The following is a 23,160-nucleotide window of genomic DNA, read 5'->3' as shown; positions in this document are numbered from 1 at the left end:
AATAAGACATTACTGCTCCCTTGCATCCTTTCCACAACACTTCTTCGTCACTAGTATCATATTCTAGTGTTAGTCTCTTGTTATATATCCATTTTAAAGATGGAGGGATTGTCAGGACTCCATATTATAAATATAAATCATAACAGAAAGCATGATGTACAGATAGATAGATAGATAGACAGAGCACCAGACAAGGTGTGGGAACTGGAAATTACCTTGCAACTCTTTAGGTGAAGGAATGTTGATCGTGCACCGGAAGCAGAACATACACACAGACGTACAATGTTCTAGAAGCTTCCACGACAGTAGAGCACATGTGACACAACCCCTGCTACACCAGAATGTAGGAATTTTGAGCTCAGAAGGAGACTGGCCATAGAACCGGCAGGTAGTGGAGAGAGTGAATAAGAAGAGGGGTCCAACTAGACTTAGTACGGTATATTAAGTCTCTGTATAATACATACGCTGCTCAACTTAGATTTTCTCTGAAGATAATAAATCAAGATCAACTCCCTGTATTCATCTTTAACTCCTCCTCCTCTTCAATTAACTCAAGACTCATCTATTACAAGAATTAAGAGTTACATATATAAAAATGTTGGCTACAAAGCTTTAACATTAAATGGTGGCAGCGGTGGCAACCTTCTTAAATTGAGCAGAGCCCACATGGCAAAAGTTTAACACGACGAAAAACGTGGTAGTTATGCCCACTGATTACACGACGATAATTAAGGCAGATATTTACTTACTTTTTCTCATATCCCAATCCTCCCTCAGAGTATGGCCTGCAACAGTCGAGGTAACATTTCAGGTGCCTCATTCAGTTCTTGGTACGACAAGAGACGATGGGAGTTAACGAGAGACGGACTGATTTCGGGACGGTGAGAGGATAGGAGTATGTGGGAGGGGGGATGGAAGGGACGGAGAGGGGGAGAGAGGATGTTAACTTGGGAAGAAGAGGCAAAGTGAAAAGGGGAGGGAGCTGTAGAGGAGAATGAAAGAAGTGGAGGAAGAAAGAGAGAGGAAGAAAAGAGGGAAAGAGAAAGGGCAAGGAATAGGGGGAAGAGAGTAAGGGAAGTAGAGGTGAGTAGAGAGGCAGAAGGGACAGAAAAAGGCGAGGGAGAGGAGAGGAGTGGAGAAGAAAGATAAGGGAGACTGAGAAATGAGTGTGGAAACGAAAGGAGAAGGGAGGAGAGAAGGAAGATGGGAACTTGGGATGGGGGTTAAAAGGAGAGAAGGGCAGTGGTCGGTGTCAGATGGTAGGATGCAGGGGTATGAGAAGCATATATATATATATATATATATATATATATATATATATATATATATATATATATATATATATATATATATATATATATATATATATATATGCGGCTTTCATGGATCTGGAGAAAGCATATGACAGGGTGGATAGACAAAGACTGTGGAAAGTGTTAAGAAAATATGGAGTAGATGGGAAGTTGTTGAATGCTGTGAATAGTATGTACGATGGTGCGAAGGCTGCAGTGCATGTGGATGGTGAACTAAGTGAATTTTTCTCTTTGAAAGTTGGGTTGAAACAGGGATGTGTCATGTCTCCATGGTTGTTCAATCTGTACATGGATGGGGTAATAAAAGAGGTACAAGGTAGGGTAGTGGATGTTGGAGTGGCCCTGGTGAGACAGGATATTGTTTGGAAACTCCCTGTACTGTTGTTTCCAGATGATACGGTGTTGTTGAGTGAAGACGAAGGGGAGCTGCAAGGCTTGGTGGATGAGTTTGGGAGAGTGTGTAAGAAACGGAATCTAAAGGTGAATGTAGGGAAGAGTAAAGTGATGGTCTTTGAGAGAGGTGAAGTCAGTGAATGTACAGCGAGGTTCGATGGTGAGGAATTGGAAAATGTGAGTACGTTTAAGTACTTGGGTAGTGTGATGAGTAAGGATGGACGTTTGGAGGGTGAAGTGCTTGAAAGGGTACAGCAGGGAAGAAAGGTTGCTTGTTCTTTGAAAGCAGTGATAAGAAACAGGGAAGTGAGCATGGAAGTGAAAAAGTTACTACATGACAGTATTGTGATACCAGCTCTAACGTACGGAAGTGAAGCTTGGACGTTGTTGGAAGGACACATGTCAAGCGTGAGAGCAGTGGAAATGAGTTATTTAAGAGGAGCCTGTGGAGTCACATGGAGAGACAGGCTGACGAATGAGGATATAAAGGAGCGTTGTGGTGTTGATGTGGATGTGATAGGAAGCGTTATGAGGAACACACTGAGGTGGTTTGGCCACGTGGAGAGGATGGAGGGTGAAAGACTGACGAAGAGAGTGTATGTGCGTGAGGTGGAGGGGGGAAGAGGGAGGGGGAGGCCGAGGATGAGATGGAGGGATGGGGTGGAGAGGTATATGAGAGAGGGAGATGTGAGTTGGGAGCAGGGCAGTGAAATGGCGGGGGACAGGGCGACTTGGAGGCGATTTGTTTGTGGCCACCCCAAACGGGATTGAGGCGTCTGGCAATAGATAGATAGATAGATAGATACTATATATAATATAATATATATAATATATAATATATAATATATATATATATATATATATATATATATATATATATATATAAACAAAACAGGATGATGGAGAAGCACAGAAGCTACACAATAAGTAAAGGATTCGGCCATTAAATCAGTGGAAGTATGGCATGAAAAATACAGTACGTGGAAAAATTATGAACTGAGGCACAATCTCTGCTTCTGATCCAGCGTTTATCATGGTGTGTTTGGTCACCATACCTGGAAACTGTTGAATGGCGTGCTGGACACCACATATGGTCAATGACAATGTTGATGGATCCAGAGACGGTTAATGCTTGTATACGTCTGAAATTTCTTGGACTTACCTCCAGCGTTTTTCCAGCCTTCCAGCAGCCCTCAAAGTCTTTCTCCACGGCACATTCGACGTCTTCTTCATCCTCCATAGTGAGTAAACGCACGAAAGTCACACTAACGAGCGGTATGAGATGAAATTACCAGTACACTCCCACACACAGCCAAGTCAACGTCGCGAATGATCATCCGGCAACTCGATCCATCTGGATCTAAGGGCAAACTCTTACTTTTACCAGTTCGATAAAATTACAGGATTTAGAACATAATTACTATTGCCAGTCAAATCGACTATAATAGGTAGAATAAAACAACCAAGATACTTGCCGTTTCAGAGAGCAGTCTAACGCTCTTAGTCTTGAAAGTGAGGGCAAGGGTTACCCTTCCCCCACCCCGCTCGAGGTGGAAGCTCAAACCTTCGACGTAAGTGGTAATCTTGAAAGTGAGAGAGAGCACCCCTTCCTGTGGGTAGGCGCGGCAAACAGTTGGTAACACTGGTTAATTTTAAATTGTAAAATCTTAAAAAAAAATGACAGTTTCTAAGACTGACATATAATATAATTTCATAATGTAAGCAATTCTTACCTCTTAAAAAAAAAAAAAAATGACTGGCATCTGTTCTTGAATACTCTGTATATGAGTATGAATACAGGCTTTGGAGAACCTGTACCATAGGAAAAATTCGGTGTCAGACGTATCTTCAAAGGGGTTCATAAGGTCAATAATAACCCTACGAATACGCCTTGGCTGGTCATACCGATTTTGACTACATTTCTGTCCCAAATGCTTGTTTTTGCCATTTTTCCCACCCAGAACCCCGAAATCCAATCAGTCCCCCAAGTCACTTGGGAGGGGGGGTTCATTGGAAAACCAGTCACGAGCACACCAAATCACACCAAAATACACCAGGAAAATATATTGCCAAGCCAAAACAAAACAGTGTGGACTTGTAAAAGCTTACCGAACGCAAACATAAGACTTCGTAATTCAAAGTAATTGGCTATGCATGATTCGTCTGTCTAGGTAGTACTCGGCTATTCTCTACTGTAGGGATCATTTCATGAACTAATCTGACTAATTATAAAAGTATCATGCACCACATCTGATAAACAACTTAGTGTAAAATAAAACGGAAGTGGATACAGTATCTCATCTTTGTTTTCGACTTGTCTTAATTTAACCATCTCCGGAGAAGCAGTGCTGTCTTTTAAAACGATAAAAATAGTAAACGCTTCTTTTCTTTCTTTAAACGATGTTTATATCATTAAAATTCCCATCACACACACCATTGAGTCCTTCAAATTCTACATAGTTTTCTTTGCACAAGGCTGCTATAATATGACGAAGGAGCATGCGAAGGAGTGCTATGAGGCTCCCCACGGATTCTAGTACTACGCTGTGGTAATCCTCCTCCCGTTCACTGGGGAACGCTCTCCCTTTCGTGAGTTAAGAATACCAAAAGATACAGATAGGGCAAAGTGAACGCCTGCCCACAACTTAAGACTACGGCCGTAAGAGATTACTCTAAAACGAGGATCCACTCACTCATCACTCACTCGGTATGGATGCTGTGGCGGCACACAACCTCACTCACCCCCCTACTTCACTCACGAGTGTGAGGGGAGGTGGTGGTGGAATGGTAGTGATGGTGGTCGTAGTGGTATACATTGCACCACACAACAACAGTACAAGACGGGTACAACAGATGACAAGTGACTTGCGCAACAAAGATTCGGCGGAAGGAGGGATTTAAAAAATAAATAAATAAGTAAATAAAATAAAATTGAATCAAAACTAAAAACTACAAAGAAGTACATGATTCCCGAAACGCTTACAGCCATACCCCAAACACAGTAAACTTCGTTCAGTACAAAAAATATCACAACATCAGAGTAGGAAACCGTTGGACAGGAATGTGCATGAAAGAGTATGAGATGTGAATGAAATGATGGGAGGTTAGTAGCCCTAAATTCCACCATCGATAGTAGTAATTAGTAAACTACCGACACATATTGTACGTTAAAGCTTACATATAATGTGCAGCATGGCTAAGAGTGTCATAACATAGTGCTGTAATACAGATGAGCTGTTCTGTTCGAATCACATTTTGTTGTTATTTGAAGATGATAGAACACTTCGACTATAACTTGGGAGGTAAACAGTAATGGATTCGATTTACATGGGACAAGAGCGGAGTGAAGTGGTACAGACGTGTTACAGTGAAATCATTCTACTGAACCATTTACTCTTCTGTCATATTTTACCATTTTTCCTGCATAATTCCTCAGGCAAAGTGGAATGATTTATAGCTATAATGCAATATACTCAGTGGATAAAATAAAATGCCAACCATGTGACATTCACCAATAACCAGACATTAATCAGTCAGATAAAACTGATAACGCTATAATAAATAATATTATTGTTAATGTTCTACCTATTTTAGACAACAGCTTACTACTGTCACTGATGGACCTGGAGCGGTGGCGTCTTCGTCGTGGGTCTACCCCCCAGAGGAGGACAGCATGGGGGCCAAACCACCGCAAACCCCCCCGGCCCCTCACGGGGCTCGAGTACCTGGGAGTGGCTTCGGTCGCCCGGGCAAGTACCACATCTCCCAACACAACACACAACAACACCTTTTTTTTCTACACCGAGAAATGACTCCCCGGCTGTCATTTCTCGACGACTTCTTCTAGCCGGGGACATTGAGAGCAATCCAGGACCCACCAACAAATACATATGTCCAACATGCTCAAAACCTATCACGTCGAGCCGACAGACAAAGGGTTCAGTTCAGTGCAATTCCTGCAAGAACTGGACCCATTACATCTGCACAACACTTGCATCCAGAAAACATTACACATACACCTGGACCTGGTCCTTATGCTCCTTCCCCCCACCCATCAACCCCCCTTCCAATCCTACTCCTACTTCCTTCACACCTCCACAGCCAAACCCACCGACCCTTCCCACACCATCCAGTCCCCCAACTCCTCCCATTCCAACCCATCCTAATCCCCCTCAACCCTTACCTCCATCACAACCTCCTCCTACCCCTACCCCTCCACCCTCACCACCTCCCCACCATGCTGCAGCAGCCAACACACATCGCACACACAACATAAACATCCTTCAATTAAACATAGATGGCATAAACACCAAAATACATGAACTCACATCATTCATTTTACAGAACATACACATTGCCATCCTACAAGAAACAAAACTACACGGAGCACAGAAAACACCGACATTTCATAACTTCACCACCATTCGACAAGACCGGGCTGACGGCGGTGGCGGTGGACTCATCACCCTGGTACACAGATCCATCAACTTTGCAGATATCACTGCACACACAAAGTCACTTCTCCCCCCACATGACACCACAACAGAAATACAATCAATTAAAATACGTACTGGTAACAAATCACATACAACAATCGCTAACACATACATTCCCCCTCAGTCGTCCCCCACAGTACCACACAATTACTCTCCACAGATACACCACATCACTAACATACCCAACATCATCCTGGGTGGTGATTTCAACGCCAAGTCGTCGGCCTGGCATGTCAACAACCCTGACACAAACAGAGGGCTGGTACTACAGTCCCAGACAGATCATCTTTTCATACTAAACAGTCTAGACCAACATACCCATATCCTACACCAAGCCCTCTTCCTCCCATCATCTCCAGACATCACCTTCTGCTCCCCAAACCTCGCCCCCAGTACATCATGGAGAGTGGTCAAAACCCTAGGTTCTGATCACCTGCCAATCATCATCACTACCAAAACCAGAATCACCCCAGCTGGCCACAAACACATATACACTAATTATAAGAAAGCCAACTGAGAGGCCTTTGTAACTGAAACAGAACAACATTTCGAAACACTAAACAGTACACCCATCACAAACATCAACACTGCCGTGCACACTTTCAATACAATCATACAAAACGCAGACAAAAGACACATCCCTAGAGGCAACAGAAAGAGACACAACCCCAACTTCACACCAGAAATCCAAGGCCTCATCAGACAACGGGACACACTGCGACACTCCCCAACACCCCATACACAAGACACCATACAACAAATACAAGAACTCAACACTCAGATAAACAATAAAATATCAGAACAGCAAACACTAAGCTGGAAAAATTACCTCCAAACACTTGACCACAAAATAAACATCAGCAAACTCTACAAAACACTAAACAGCATCACACTTTCCAACAGCAACACCACATAATCACACGCTGCCATCACAACAACAAACACCATACCCTCAAACAAACAACAAGCAAACACTCTCATCAATCACTTTTCACAAGTCAGCCATCTAAACCCCCATCCTGAAGACCGACGTATCATCCGACGTAAGAGACATTTCCCCACAGACCCAGACTACGCACCTTTCACTTACAACCAGACGAAGCACATCATTAACAACCTCAAGCATTCATCTGCGTGTGGACCAGACAATATAAGCAACATTCAGCTTAAACACCTACGACCATAAGGCATACAAGCACTCACCAACATATCAAACTACAGCTACTCACACAACATAATACCCAACATCTGGAGCATGGCAATATCATCACTATCCCTTAACCCAACAAAGACCCCACGTTACCCTCCTCATATCGCCCCATCACACTCCTATGCACCCCCTCCAAAGTCACTGAACGACTGGTACTACAACTAGTCACCCCTCACATTCCCCTAGCCCAGTCACAACATGGCTTTAGGCCACTACACTCCACAAACACCCTTCTTACAGACCTTACACAGAGAGTTTTCGATGGCATGAATTCAGCTAGGCCACCACACAGAACAATCCTAGTCACACTAGACATTAGCAAAGCTTTTGATGCCATCCCCCGCCACAACCTCATAAACAAAATACTCAACACAAACATGCACAATAACACAAAAAGATGGCTGGCAAACTACTTAGCAGGCAGATGTGCACACGTAACATTTGCCGGTCAGTCTTCTAACATCAGAAACTTCACAAACGGCGTCCCCCAAGGATCTGTTTTGTCCCCTACACTCTTTAACCTATACATACACGACGTACCCACACCCCACACAACACAGATACACATAGCTTCCTATGCAGATGATATAACACTTACATGTATGCACCAAAACGCAAACACAGCTGCCTAATCATTCAACCTTACCTCAACACACTACACGAATGGTTCACCACAAACAGGCTCAAAATAGCCCCAGCCAAATCTACAGTGACTCTTCTCACAAACTGGACAGCAGAACACGTCACATCCCACACTCACCATAAACAACACTCCCCTACCACGCACACACACACACACACACACACACACACACACACACACACACACACACACACACAAAATTCTTGATGTAACATACAGTACATCAATGTCATTTAAACAACACGTCACAAACATTAAAAATAAAATAACACCAAAACTCAATGCTTTGAGGTCAATTGCCCACACAACATTCGGACACAACAAAGAAACCACCACCACAGTATACAAACAATACATACGTTCTTTAATGAATTATGCAAGCCCTGCCTGGGCTTCTAACCTCACCAAAACACACTACAACACTCTATAGACCATACAGAACAAGGCCCTAAAAATAATCATAGGCTGCATAGCTACTACACCCACAGACCACCTACATCAAGAAACCAAAGTCCTCAAAGTCAAGGATCACCTAGACATGAGAGGCACCCAGTTTCTTGCTGCAGCCTCCACAAACCCACAACATCCACTATATTACATGGCAGCACATCCACCCCCACCAAGGAACATCAAAACAACACCCAGCACACGATACAATACACAAGTACTGTCATCATTCCCTCCTCGCCCACCTCATACCAGCTTCCAGAAGCATATCCACACTCAGATCACTCGCCACTCCATTCAGTCACTTAAAGACAACACACAGCTGCATGCACGGCCTCCTGACATCCACCCTTCTAAATCCTATCTTCCTCGTGAGGACAGGGTTCACCTGGCCAGGCTGAGATGTGGGCACCATCCAGCCCTCTTAAGCTACCAGAAGAGGCTGGATGACTCCGTCGCTGATGCCTATCCAGGATGCAACACAATACCCCATACTATTAAGCACATTATGGAAGACTGCATTGCACACAATCACCTACGCCAACAACACAATATACACTCTTTGAGAGCTCTGTGGGAAAGCCCGGTCTCGGCCATGGCCTTCCTAAGGGACTCGAGGCTGTTCGGCCAGACTGCCTAGGGAACAACCACTACTATTACTACTGTCACTTATGAAATCGCTCCATTTTCCATGATTTCCATCACTGTCACAAGCATGCCTCTGACATGAAGTTTAGGGCTCACTACTGTGTTGACAGTAGAGCAACATCCATTATTATAGGTTTACTTGTATCAGGGGAGTGTAACGGTTAAGCTGCTTGATAAATACATTGTGTTATTGAACATGTGGTTGTGGTTCCACTTGCCATTGTGACTTTCTCCGTGGATATTCTAATATTACCTAAGTTGTCTTGTAAACTCATGAATATATATATATATATATATATATATATATATATATATATATATATATATATATATATATATATATATATATATATATATATATATATATATATATATGGAGCCTCTGTGGTACAGTGGTGGGGTGTGCGTTTCGCACGCTGGTGGACGAAGGTTCGCCTCCCACCAGAGTTGTAAAAACTTTGGGAATCGTTCACCGAGCCGCTTGCTACCTTGGAGGGCATAAGGTGTGCTGTGGTTGAACCAGTGTCGCATACTAGTATGCTTGCACCCAGTCGGCTTAAGGCGGGCCGATTACACTTGGTTCACAGACTACACACACATCCAAAGCCACTACAACACTACAATTACACTTACAATCACTTCTCACCCTACATACAGTCTCTACCAGACAGCCTAAGCCGCTGGGTAGCGATAAATTGGCTGTATCGTTCCTGCTTCGGTAAGGATAGGCCGGTCCTGCAGTGGACCTCAACGGCTGATGATGATGATATATATAATTATTTTCATACCAACATTTGGCTGAGGTGTTCTTCCCTTTGCAACTTGCAGTACGTTGACCAGTTGCAGAATTAAATAATACCACGATTCTAAATTCTTTTCATAGCACTTTTTCTTTATCAGTGTCATATCCTATACTTCTTGACATTAACTTGGCCCTCATTTTTCGCATGGTCTCCACACCTTTTCCATAGCAATTCTTGCTGACTAGCGTCAAACAGTTAATCTAGATGGAGAGATAGTAATTTTAAACCAAAAGTGAACAGAGCTCACTGTCATATGCTAAGGATTCAGGATGGAGAGGCGGTAATTTTAGGTTAATTTAACGTGAACTCAGTATACCAGGCTCCTAAGGCACCCACTGAATACATAACGTCACACACTCCCTTTCTAAAAATATTCAGTTGTATCCAGCATCATACTGAACATGCCTGGAGTTTCATTCTCTCGGGATTTATTCAGGAAAGATCATATTACCTCTCGTACAATCTGCTTCCAAAAGATTAGGTGTGCTAAGTGAACTCCGTGCCCTCCTTACCCCTGCACAAATGTTAGTTTTATACTTTTTTCTCCTCCCCTGAGTCGAGTAGAACTCTCGTGTGCGGAGGCTCCCCACATATAGTTCTTCTCAACAAGGTGGAGTCAAAGGCTTTTTGTCTCATCAACTTTCCCCCTCTTACTTACTTAATTCAACTTCAGTCTCATCGACGCACTGCAGCATCTTTATCTCTCTTCTATCAATAATTCAGTGGTCGCTGCTACTCTGAAATGACTGCATGCATCCCTTCACCACTACAACAGGCGCGTAGCACTAGTCTAGCAGCAAACTCTCATCCCTTTTCTGTTCAACTCTCTAATACAAGAGTTAACCGTTACTCACAGTTCTTCACGAATGCAACAGGTCAACGCATGAACTATCTTCCTCTGTCTGTACTTTCTACTGCTTATGATTTCCAGTCTTTTAAATGGAATCTATCTAGGAATCTCGAAATAATCGTATCTTGAATTTGTGTCGTTTTTCTTTTCTTTTTTCTTTTTTTACTTGGAGAGAGCTATCTTGCAAGTTGCTGGCCTTTGGTTCTTCTTCCTTGCAGAAAAGAGCACACTTTGTTCTGTTCTTATGTCCACAGACTTTTTTACTTCGCATCTATCACGATTAACATTAACTACATCAAGGTGCATTAAGCAGAATAAATCGCTAAGGAAAATTTGTTACGAATCGTGGAATGCAACGCAGAGTTCGCCACAATTTCATTTCATATATTATGCTTCATTTTCCTTTTCTGTGCTACATATACTAATTATTCTCAGTCGCATATTTTTTACCAGATTCTCCCTCAACCTTGAACTCACCATCACCCTTAGCCACACATCCATTCCTCACCCTCACCCACACCTTTTTTTTCTCACTCTCTCCCACACCTCTCTTTCTCACACTCACCCTAATCCTCGACTCCACCCTTCTTTCTAATCCTCATCCAACCCTCACACATACCTTCACGCTCACTCTCACCCTTACCCACACCACTCTTTCCCTCACTCTAACCCTTACCTCTACCTTCATCTCTCTCTCTTTCTCTCTCTCTCTCTCTCTCTCTCTCTCTCTGCCACATCTGCCTTCTTCGCCACCATCTTCCCCCACGCCTCTTTCTCACTCTCATCGTCACTCTCACCCACATCTCTCTTTCTCACTTTAAGCCTAACCTTCACCCACACCTCATGCTCACTCTCACCCACACCTGCTATTCTTATCCTCACCCACACTTTTTTCTCACCCTACACTTTTACTCACACCTCATTTTCTCACCCTCACCCACACTTCACTTTCTCACCTTCGCCTTCATCCTCATCCACACAACCTTCGGATACTTGCAGGCTTAAAGAGGAACCCCATGAAGTGAGAATGGTTGGAGACTCCAGTATCCGAGGCCAACTAGTAGAATTCTGTGGTAGAGCACTAAATAACAGAGAGAGATTGTGTTCCCCACGAGCTGGAGATGATAACACAAGCGAGGCCCTAGATTACTGGTTCTCAAAGTGGTAGCCATGGCCCCCAAAGGGGCCGCAACAAGGTGTTTGGGGAGCCATGGCGGGCTAATGTAAACAGTACATCAGAGTGTGTGTCTTACACCCGGATGAGGAGGCTACATGTTTTAGCTTGTCGCCTTGCTCCCACTCGCTCTAGCGTATACTTGCTACGTTTCAACACTTCAGGACTAATGAGTGGACAAGAAAATATTTGGCTAAGTGGCAACACTCTGTATGCAATATACAGGAGTGAACTTGTTGAGGAAGCCATATATAAAGTCCTATTCACCTCTATAGACAAACACCACAAAGCCAGCCAGGAGACAGGACGTGTGTGCTGGGCAATCCCCAGGTCCTGTCCTCCCCCCTTACTGTTTTTTTAATCAGCCCATATCCCACTGACCGGGCTAATGTTTGGCCCGGCCTGCACTATATGTGCAGGAAATCTTTAAACGAACGAACGAACAAACCTCTATAGAAGGGATTCTTCCAACAGACTTAGGACTGTGTATAGCGTGCATGTCTCCCTCACTTTCTGTTGTAATCTCCCTCTCGGCCACGGCCCCAGTCAGCGCGAAAAGATGTTAACTTTGTGAAAAATATTCTAGTGTTATTTGCGAGATATTTAATTGAATTTAATACTGTGAAATTGACTTATATTTGTGTGTTTTTTTTTTTTTCGATTCATCTATCAATTTACCTATAGAGTCGGTATATTAAGATGTAAATACGGTTCAATAGTTTATTTAATCCTCCTCTCTGATTTCACTGCTCACTGGTGGTCTCCCTATCACACCTCAACCTTTGATATTGCTCTAACACATTCTCTTTGTAATATCATTTCTGTTCATTTTCTCATTCATTCATTTGTTGTTTATTATCACTGGCCTCTTGTACAAAAAAAAAAAAAAAAATACAGCACACAGCTAATTCACTTTCACCAAATAGTCTGAAATAAAATCAGTGCAGAAAAACAATCACCATGTACTGTTGAATTAAAGTCAAGCGGCTTTCACCAAACACGGCTTCAATGCAGATTTACCAGCATTGACTAAAATTTTATGGCAAACAATGTGAAATCTTAATGGAGGGTAGAGTCGGCTACAAATCTAAAGCAGTATTTGCTTTTTTGCTACTTTTTATAATTATTGATGTATGTATCTTTTGTTGCGTGTGACATCTTTTTGGTTATTTTTTTGCATCAACATTTACTGTTTACTCTGAAAGAAATGATGGTAATGATTGAATATGATTATTCAAAGTGTTTTACTGCATTTAGCAATTCACACAATATTTTCAATTGTTTAGTCAAGTGTAACAATGATTTTAATCTTTGCATAAGTAATAGCGACGATGGAACCCAGCTACCACATGCAGAATATTCAGAGCATTTAATAGTTACTATGATGCCAGGAGAATTTTGCTTTAATTGTGTTAGTGGTAACATCTACATTACACTGGTCTGTAAGTTAGTCATTAAAATTGTTTAAATTTTGGGTATTTATTTTTATTGCACCAATGCACACACACAAAAAACACATTTAGAATATTTTCATCGCATCACATTTTAATACAAAATTCAGAAGAAATTTAATTTTAATATAGCAAATTATAAATTTCACTAGATCTACACAAAATTTTTCTAAATTAATTGAAAATGAAAATATTTAGTCAATGTAATTCTTTAAATATATATATATATATATATATATATATATATATATATATATATATATATATATATATATATATATATATATATATATATATAAAGGAACCAACATTATACATTCCATGACTCACATATAACTTCTCAAGTCTTTGTAACTTTTTTTTTTTTTTTTTTTTTTATCCAAATCTTCGTTTAGTGGCCAGTCGTTTGCACAAGATTTCTGGTGTGTCCCTGTAAAGCATCCAGCTGTAGTTCAGTATCATGCTGACATCCCGACGTCCCTGATAACTTCTTTCCATGTCCTTGATATCCAGATCAAATCTTTCACCCTGTTCTACACTCACCACTCCAAGAATTTTGGTGAAAAATTCTAAGTACGAATCCAAAAATCGAACTTCGAGACTTATCTTGCAAGCCAACTCTAAAACTTGATCATCTAACTTTATACAGTTCCATTGTACTTTGGATCATTATTGTTACCTAAAAACCTAAAATTACTTCTACGAGTGATACCCAAGCCTCTTGTTCAAGGTCGCTCATCGCACCATCAAATTCTACATCGGAAATCTATCTGTCTATTTCTGTCTATTGCCAGACGCCTTAATCCCGCACGGGGTGGCCACAAGCAAATCGCCTCCAAGTCACGCAGTCCCCCGCCATTTCACTGCTCTGTTCCCAGCACACCCCCTTCTGTCTCATATACCTCTCCACTCCATCCTTCCTTCTCATCCTTGGCCTCCCCCTCCCTCTTTCTCCCTCCACCTCACTCACATACACTCTCCTCTTCAGTCTGTCACTACCCATCCTCTCCACACGACCAAACCACCTCATTATGTTTCTCCTAAAGATTCCTATCATATCCACATCCACACCACAACGCTCCTTCATTTCGTCATTGTCAATGTGTCTCTCCATGTGACTCCACAGGCTCCTCTCAAATAACTCACTTCCACTGCTCTCACTCTTGACTTGTGTCCCTCCAACAAGGTCCAAACTTCACCTCCATACGTAAGAGTTTGTATCACAATACTGTCATGTAGTAACAATTTCACTTCCATGCTCACTTCCCTGTTTCTTATCACTGCTTTCAAGAAACCAGCAACCTTTCTCCCTTGCTGGACCTTTTCAAACACTTCACCCTCTAAACTTCCATCCTTACTCATCACACTACCCAAGTACTTAAACGCACTCACATTTTAAATTTGCTCCTTATCCAGCCTCACTGTACATTCCCTGACTTCACTTCTTTCGAAGACCATAACTTTACTCTTCCCTACATTCACCTTTAGATTCCGTCTCTTACACACTCTCCCAAACTCAACCACCAAGCCTTGCAGCTCCCCTTCTTCTTCATCTGCAACCAACAGTAATGAGAGTTTCCAAACACTGCCCTCTCTCACTGGGGCCTCTCAAACATCCACTGTCCTACCTTGTATCTCTCTTATAACCCTATCCATGAACAACCATGGAGACATGACACATCCCTGCTTCAATGCCACATTCAGATAGAAAAATTCACTCATTTTACTGTCCACACACACTGCAGCCTAAGCACCGTTATACTTACTCTTCACGGCATTCAACAACTTCCCATTTACTCCATATATTCTTAATATTTTCCACAATCCTTGTCTATCCACCCTGTCATCTGCTTCCTCCAAATCCATGAAGGCCGCATACAACTACCTTCCTTTCTCTATAATCTTTTCCACTAGAGATCTAAGAATGAATATCTGATCAACGCAACCTCTTCCCATCCTAAAACCTCGCTGTTCTTCTCCCACTAACCCTATCAGGTTTCTGGGCTGGGCACATTATGTCTGTGCTAGAGTCAGCCACTCTCACACTGATCCACATCTTTGCGGAGCGATATTTTTCTTTAATCCCTCTGTAAATACACTTTTCATGATAGAATGTTCGTTGTGGTGTCACAGTGAAGGTGAAGAGTTGTACTTTATCGTAGTATGTTCAAAACAGGAGGACAAAGAAAAAAGATCATGAAGACGAGTTGCAGTTACACACACACAAAAAAAAAAAAGAATATACCTTGCCGTACAAAAATATTCGGAAAAAAATACTCATAAAGATATGTAAATCTGGTTTAAACAATGCAAAACTACAATAAATTACCTTTACAATGATATATAGATTATGGTAATTTTTCCAATTTATTGCATGGCAAAACGAAAGGAAAGAGATGCACAATTTTATTTTAGTTTCGGCCGCATATTCGTTTGGCAATCTTTTCCTTTGATCGGTCAGTTTAAATACACCTTTTTTTTTTGAAGCTGAATAGTTGTTCTTTACCGTATTATGTCCAAAAAATGAAAACAAAGAAAATAAAAAGACAAAATGACGAGTTGAAATTAGACAAAAAACAAAAATTTTATATCTTGCTGTAGAATTATATTCGCCAAGAATAAAGTGATAAAGAAACAAAACCATGAGACAGACGAGCTGTGCAGTACCCTCCACGCATAGAGCAACCATTCCGTGACGTCACGCTCGAGCTCTTTGTTATGACACGTAAACGCAATTTATGGTGATTATTTTACAAAAGTTTCTTAAAGAGACGATAAAAAGCGTCATCGGATTCTATGAAGTTGAATTTGACATCATCAAAATCATCATTGGAATCTCAAAGAGTTTTCCTCTGTTATTTCCCTAAATCTGTCAATAAGTATCCTACATTATATTTGCCTATTACACTAAGAAGGCAACTACCCCTATGATTACCACACACTTCTTTTTCCCCTTTTCCTTTGTACAGGGGAATAATTATACCTGACTTCAATCCTCTGGGACTCTTCCTTCCTTCCAGGCCAATCTGCACATCTTACACATCCATTCTACTACTATCTCTCCCCCATGCTTCAGCATTTCACCGCAGACTTCATCAATTCCTGGGGCTTTCCCCATTTTAACTTACTTCATTGCTTCCACAACAACCAGGTATATCAGATTGAGTAAAAATGCCCGTTTTCAATTTAGCCTCACACAAACCAGTAAACTTTTTGACCAATTCTTTAATTCAAGCTTAATATGAAGAGGTGGTAACAACAACAGTTTATCTGGATTCACCAAGCTAGTTCTGATGATGTTTTTGGCACTAAGCTGTAGATTTTTTCTATTTAGCCTTCCCTTCTGATCCCATTGAAAATCCTTGCCTCTGCTGTTCCACTCACAGAGAAAACATGGGAATTTTGTATACCCGGTAATATACAGTACACAGAATTTTCAGGTCCCCACATATGAATCAATGATGTTCACTTACTTTTTCGAGAAAATTTGCCATATTATGTTACGTATCGTTTAAATGACCAGAATGAGCAACAGGTAATAATGTATATATATTACCATTTTGAAGAAGTACCCCATTCAGGCTTCTTTTAGAGGAACCTATAAATAGTCTCCATTCTTCTGCATTATAATCTCTGCCAAGATTCTGCAATAAGCCATTTAAGTCAGTGCAATATACCAAGAATCAGTGCGATAAAACTATATTTCAAAAAATATCACTGTAAAAAAAATACTCCATTGAAAGTAATTTACAGGCGCACTATTCAACTAACTGAGTCACACTGAGACAGGTTTGCTACACTCCAGTACTGGTATGACTCATCACTGTGTTGAGTTCCAGCAATATTCTGGCTTATCAGATATAACTCTGCTGTTTTAAACAGGGAGTTTAGTATTAGAAAATACTAAATTCAAACATATTAGACTATCATTATAATAAAATATCCATATGTATATAATCGTATAGTGAAAATGCTTTTAAAAAAACAACTGACGACTAAAAAAAATTTTGTGAAAAAATCTTACGTGATGGAGAAAGTGGTTTTTATTTTGAATTCAGCACTCAAAAATGTATAAAAATCATATGAAGTAATTTTTAACAGTTTTATTGTATACCTGCGTTATTAACTCGAAAATTTCTTTAATGAAACTTACTCTCACCTGTTAGAAACAAAAAATAACGAACAAATGAATGCAATACTGTTTGCAAAAAAATCAAGTACTAAAATCCAGTGACTTCAAATTGCCTAAAATTTAATTCATTTGGGCGTATTTAAAAATAAATCATGTTAGTTAGGTGAAAGTAGTTGGACGCTGTTTTTTTTTTTTTTTTATTTTTTTTTTTTGACACTGATCTTAATTCAGTGTAGTGCATTAATTCACTTTCGTGCAAGAGGCCACATAATTTTGTACTTCATCATTCGGCTGCATCTATCTTTTATTCTTTTATATATATATATATATATATATATATATATATATATATATATATATATATATATATATATATATATATATATATATATATATATATATTTTACGATGGCTACCAGTGTTGGTAAGTGGTGGAAGTACAATGATGAATACATGAACTATGGATTTACATCAATCCTCTCTGATGGCATTGAGAAACCTGTGTGTGTTCTGTGTTTCGAAGTGCTGGGTAATGATTCTATCTGTCTGTCTATCTATTGCTAGACGCCTCAATCCCGTTTTGGGTGGCCACAAACAAATCGCCTCCAAGTCGCCCTGTCCCCCGCCATTTCACTGCCCTGCTCCCAACTCACACACCCCTCTCTCCTATACCTCTCCACTCCATCCCTCCATCTCATCCTCGGCCTCCCCCTCCCTCTTCCCCCCTCCACCTCACTCACATACAATCTCTTCGTCAGTCTTTCACCCTCCATCCTCTCCACATGGCCAAACCACCTCAGTGTGTTCCTCATAACGCTTCCTATCACATCCACATCAACACCACAACGCTCCTTTATATCCTCATTCATCAGCCTGTCTCTCCATGTGACTCCACAGGCTCCTCTTTAATAACTCATTTCCACTGCTCTCACTCTTGACTTGTGTCCTTTCAACAACGTCCAAGCTTCACTTCCGTACGTTAGAGTTGGTATCACAATACTGTCATGTAGTAACTTTTTCACTTCCATGCTCACTTCCCTGTTTCTTATCACTGTTTTCAAAGAACCAGCAACCTTTCTTCCCTGCTGTACCCTTTCAAGCACTTCACCCTCCAAACCTCCATCCTTACTCATCACACTACCCAAGTACTTAAACGTACTCACATTTTTCAATGTGAGGCCTAATAAACTGAAGCGTCATCTGTTGACAATCCACCCTCAGCATGCAGAGAAAGACCCCAGTTTCTTCAAGAGCCCAGTCTCTGTTTGGGAGTGGTGCTTTCCAGCAAAAGAACCTAAGTGTAATAGAGGCATCATATGAGGTTTCCCTTGAGATAGCAAAGGGGAAAAAGCCCACGCGATTGGTGAAACCTAAATTAAACCGTGTGCTGTAAAGATGGTCAAGCGGGATCTTGGACACCCAAGTGCACGTGGTATCCAGAAGATTTCCTTGTCAAATGACAGTCGAACGGAGGATTAGTGAAATGTCAGCTAATAGCATGAAGCATGTGATACAGGAGATTAAACTGTCTCCAACTGGTCAAGGGGTGCAAGTTCTTGTAAACATCTACTCAAGTCTGTTAAGTATGTATTCATGCATGACATCAAAGATGAATATCTGTTCTGCACACAGCTTGAAACTACCCCGAAAGCTTTAGCTGTGATGGAAAAGTTGACTTCTTTCTCCACAGTCAACGGAATATCCTCAGAAAATCGTTGTGAAGCCTGTACTGATGAGTCTCCGGAGATACTGGGGCTGCAGAAGCATGTAAAGGAGGTAGCTCCGAATGTGAATATGGCTCACTGTATGATCCATCGCTCTGCACTGGCGTCAAAAACCTTCCCTCATTCCCTTTGTAAGATCTTGAGGCAGCAATGTGTCAACTCTCATCTTTTCCAGAAACTCTGAAGCCATAGATTCATAGCATGAATCTCTCCTCTTTTCCTCCAAAGTGCGACGGCTGTGCAAGGGCAACGTTGTGAACAGAGAAATTTTGAGCTTCGGAAAGAACTTAAATTTTCCTACAAATGAAAGAGAAGGATGATCTATTAAGTCTCTTCAACCAGGAGTTGTGGTAGTTATGTCTTGCATACGTGGCTGACAATTTTAGGCATCTAACAGGTTGAATCTCAAACTACAAGGCAAAGAAAGAAATTATTTCGCCTCATGGACGTATGCGTGCATTTCTTGCTAAACTCCAGAACTGGCAAAGGAAAGAGAATGCAGAAAATGTTGCCATATTTGAACATCTTTCAACTGTTCTTGAGGAGATTGAAGAGGCTTATCTACTTGACCCATCACTCAAATGTGGAATAATTCAGCACTTAAAATCCTTGGAAAATTAGCTGAAAAGATACCTCTCACAATTCAAGAATGAAGTAGGAAAGTCGGTCAACAATCCTCTCTCTGACACTCTTGATATTGCTGTCACTCCTGATGATGTTCAGGACGAATTCCACGACCTCAAGATTGATTCTGCTGCCAGAGACCTTTATATGGTGCTTCATGTATCAATCATATCTAAAAGTTAGTGAAATCACACTTAGAGTCCCCCTGCCATTTTGCACAATATTTTTATGCGAATCTGGTTTCTCCACCCTTCAACACTTAAAAAGTAATAGCCGAAACCAGTTGGATGTGGACCCAGATATGAGATGTGTGTTATCCGTGACTCAGTCTCGAATCAATCGACTAACTGAAAGCAAACAGTGTTATTCATCCCACTGATATGTAACAAAATATGGATTCTGACTGATAGTTGTTAGCACTAAAACAATGGAAAGCACAAAACCATTTTTCTCCATCATGGCTTGAGAGAAAACTGAAAGGAGACTACGAGGATGTTACAATCACCATAAGTGGGGAATAAATTGAAAAAATTTGAGAAACACTGCCCTAGATGAAGTAGTTATGCATGTAGACACTAACGACTTGGTAATGACCCGATCAGAGGAACTATTGGAGCGATGTAAGACGATGATCCGTAGCCTCAAGGCTAAGACAAAGAACATTTTGATCTCAGGGGATCGAACTTGAAAACACGTTTTATTGGAAGGCTTTCATTCTCAGTAGTTGCTTAAAGTCTCTTTGTTTCCAGGAAGGTGTTGAGTTTCTAAACATGTGGCACAATTTCTATTCCCAACCAGTCATGTTTGCAGAGGATGGTATACTCCTGAGTGCAGTTGGTTCTGCACGCTTGTCTGTTTCGTGAGTGATGGTGTGTTTTCTCTGAAGAAAAACGTCCACCAGCCAAGGGAAGCATATGAGCTAATGTAATCTATAATCAGAGTAGGGCAACTATTCCATATTCCTATCAGAAAGATGGATATATAAATGTTTTCTTCATTAATGCATGCAATTTTCGAAACAAATTTACTAATCTAAAAACTAACATTTGTTGGTGGCAGTGATATAATTGGCATTACTGAATCTCGGTTAGAGTGAACAAAGAGACTTTTTAGCAGAATACAGACTGCCAGTTTACAAAATTTTCACATGTGAGAGAAATGGGAGACTGAATGGAGGTGTGCTGCTACATATTAAAACGAATCTTCTTCCAATACTTAATCCTAAACTTTCTTTGAATAGTAATGATGCAATTTATGTTCAGCTAAGAAATGCATCACGTGGAAAGGTTGCTTTCAAACTGATTAATCATTCACCAGCTCATTTCAACGAAGATGACGATAGATTATATGAACAAATTGCAAGTCTGTTGCACCCAGACTAAAATAATTTTTGGAGATTTCAGTCTACTTCTAACAAGATGAAGCAGATCCTTATTTGCACACACAGAAATGGAACTGTGCAGTCATTACATCAATTTGTTACACAACCAACACATGGAGGAAATATCCTAGATATTGCATTGGCTGCATCAAAAAACCTAGTCAATAATGTTCTCGTTCGAGGTTAATTCACTGCCAGCAATCATTGCCTAGTTGCAGTAAATCTTCAGTTAATTCCAGTAACAACAGCGTAAATTCAAGTTACGATAAAGTTCCAGACTACAGGAAAGGGGACTTCAAAAAAATAATAATAATAATAATCCATTATAGATCACAATATCTCGGAACCTATAATTGTTCGGTCAACAGATGTCCATGGAACATGGAGAGTGATTTCAGAACAGTTTAATAAAGCAGTAGGGGAATGTGTACCTTGTTATTCAATATAAGTCGTAATTCTTTGGGAACTGATTACTCAGTCAACTAAAGTCCTGATGCACGGACAGTGTTTTCAGAACAGCTTAATAAAGCTGTAAAGGAATGTTTACCCCTGTGTAGTATACGATCCACGAAAAAATCTAAGCCAGGCTGGTGAAAGTTACATTTAGAATTGAATTTCACCGAAAGAAAAACTCGCTCACCAGAATTATAAGTCCGCAAATAATGCGGGAAAAATATATATATTACAACCTTCGCCAAAATGTCAAAAGGATAGTATGACAACACAAGAAAAATCTTGAACTGCATCAATAAAACAATCCCATCTTTTTTTTTTTTTTTTTTTTTTTAGTTATGTCAGAAGTAGGAAGATACTGACACCTGTAATTGGTCCACTATTTTCAATGAATGGAGAACATGCAAATTATAAAATCAAGATGGTTAAAAAGTTTTACATTTTTTTATCTGTACTTACCGTAGATTTTGTCTTTCTATTCTTATGGCTTCCACCATACATGTAGATGAATAGAGAACAATGAGTGATATTAGGATCAGTGAGGGAGATATAATATTTGCGATCAATCTAATGATCAACAAAACCCCCGGGCCTGATAGAATATCTCCACAAGTCTAGCAAGTGAATAATGAAATGTTGAAACCATTAACTTAAATATTCAATACAGTATATCACTAAGAAGTGGCACTGTACCACGAGACTGGAAGCATGCTAACTAGTGTAGGTGCATCATTTAAAAACGGCAATAAACCACAATCCAGAAATTATCACCGAACTAGATTAACGCTGGTCTTGCTGAGGTTGTTGCAAATCATAATTAGAAATAAGAATATTAAGTATTTTGAACAAAATAATTTCCTTAATTACCCACAGGATTTATTCTGCAATAACTGATCATGTCTCACTAACCTTGATATTTTTAGTTATATAATTGATGTGTATGATGAAACTAAATCAGTTTATGTAATCTATTCTGATTTCCGGAATATGTTCGACAAAGCTACACATATACTTCTTGAGAAAATTAAAATCTGTGTATCAGATGCAATGTACAATGCTGGATTGAAAATCAGCTAAAAGAACGACGTAAAAAAGATTTGTAATTAACTGGAGGGAATCAGGCCGGAACACTGTTACATATTCATTGCCACAGGGTTAAGTTCTGGGCCCATTTCTGTTCTTAATCTATGTTGACGATATTGATGAAGGTTTGTTTAGCAAAATCTTTGAATTTCCTGGTGAAACAAAAATTGATAATACAGTGGACATACTCAAACTTATGCTGATAATTCAAAAGGATTTAGATAAACTATTTAACTTGGTTCGATCGTCATAAATGTATTTTATACTGACAGTTACAAAGTTCTAAATGTTGAGAGTAAAAATGAAGAATTTAAGCACTCTGTGAACTTGAGAAT

At 40.4% G+C, this 23,160-nt stretch overlaps 1 protein-coding gene across 1 annotated transcript in view; it reads left to right on the top strand.

Moving 5' to 3' along the window:
- Nucleotides 1-23,160, top strand: part of LOC145408771 (uncharacterized) — a 159,209-nt gene that overhangs the window by 8,932 nt on the left and 127,117 nt on the right. The window contains exons 3-6 of the mRNA XM_080279422.1: nucleotides 3,190-3,277; nucleotides 19,193-19,336; nucleotides 19,933-20,067; nucleotides 20,658-20,767. Of these exons, the coding sequence (XP_080135548.1) occupies nucleotides 3,190-3,277; nucleotides 19,193-19,336; nucleotides 19,933-20,067; nucleotides 20,658-20,767 (477 nt within the window). The remainder of the gene's footprint in view (nucleotides 1-3,189; nucleotides 3,278-19,192; nucleotides 19,337-19,932; nucleotides 20,068-20,657; nucleotides 20,768-23,160) is intronic.

This window comes from Coenobita brevimanus, chromosome 78 (assembly GCF_032717465.1).
Source record: "Coenobita brevimanus isolate Jiangsu-jjx chromosome 78, ASM3271746v2, whole genome shotgun sequence".
Taxonomy (NCBI): domain Eukaryota; kingdom Metazoa; phylum Arthropoda; class Malacostraca; order Decapoda; family Coenobitidae; genus Coenobita; species Coenobita brevimanus.
The sequence above is the reverse complement of the archived record's forward strand: the minus strand, read 5'-3'. Positions and strand labels throughout refer to the sequence as shown.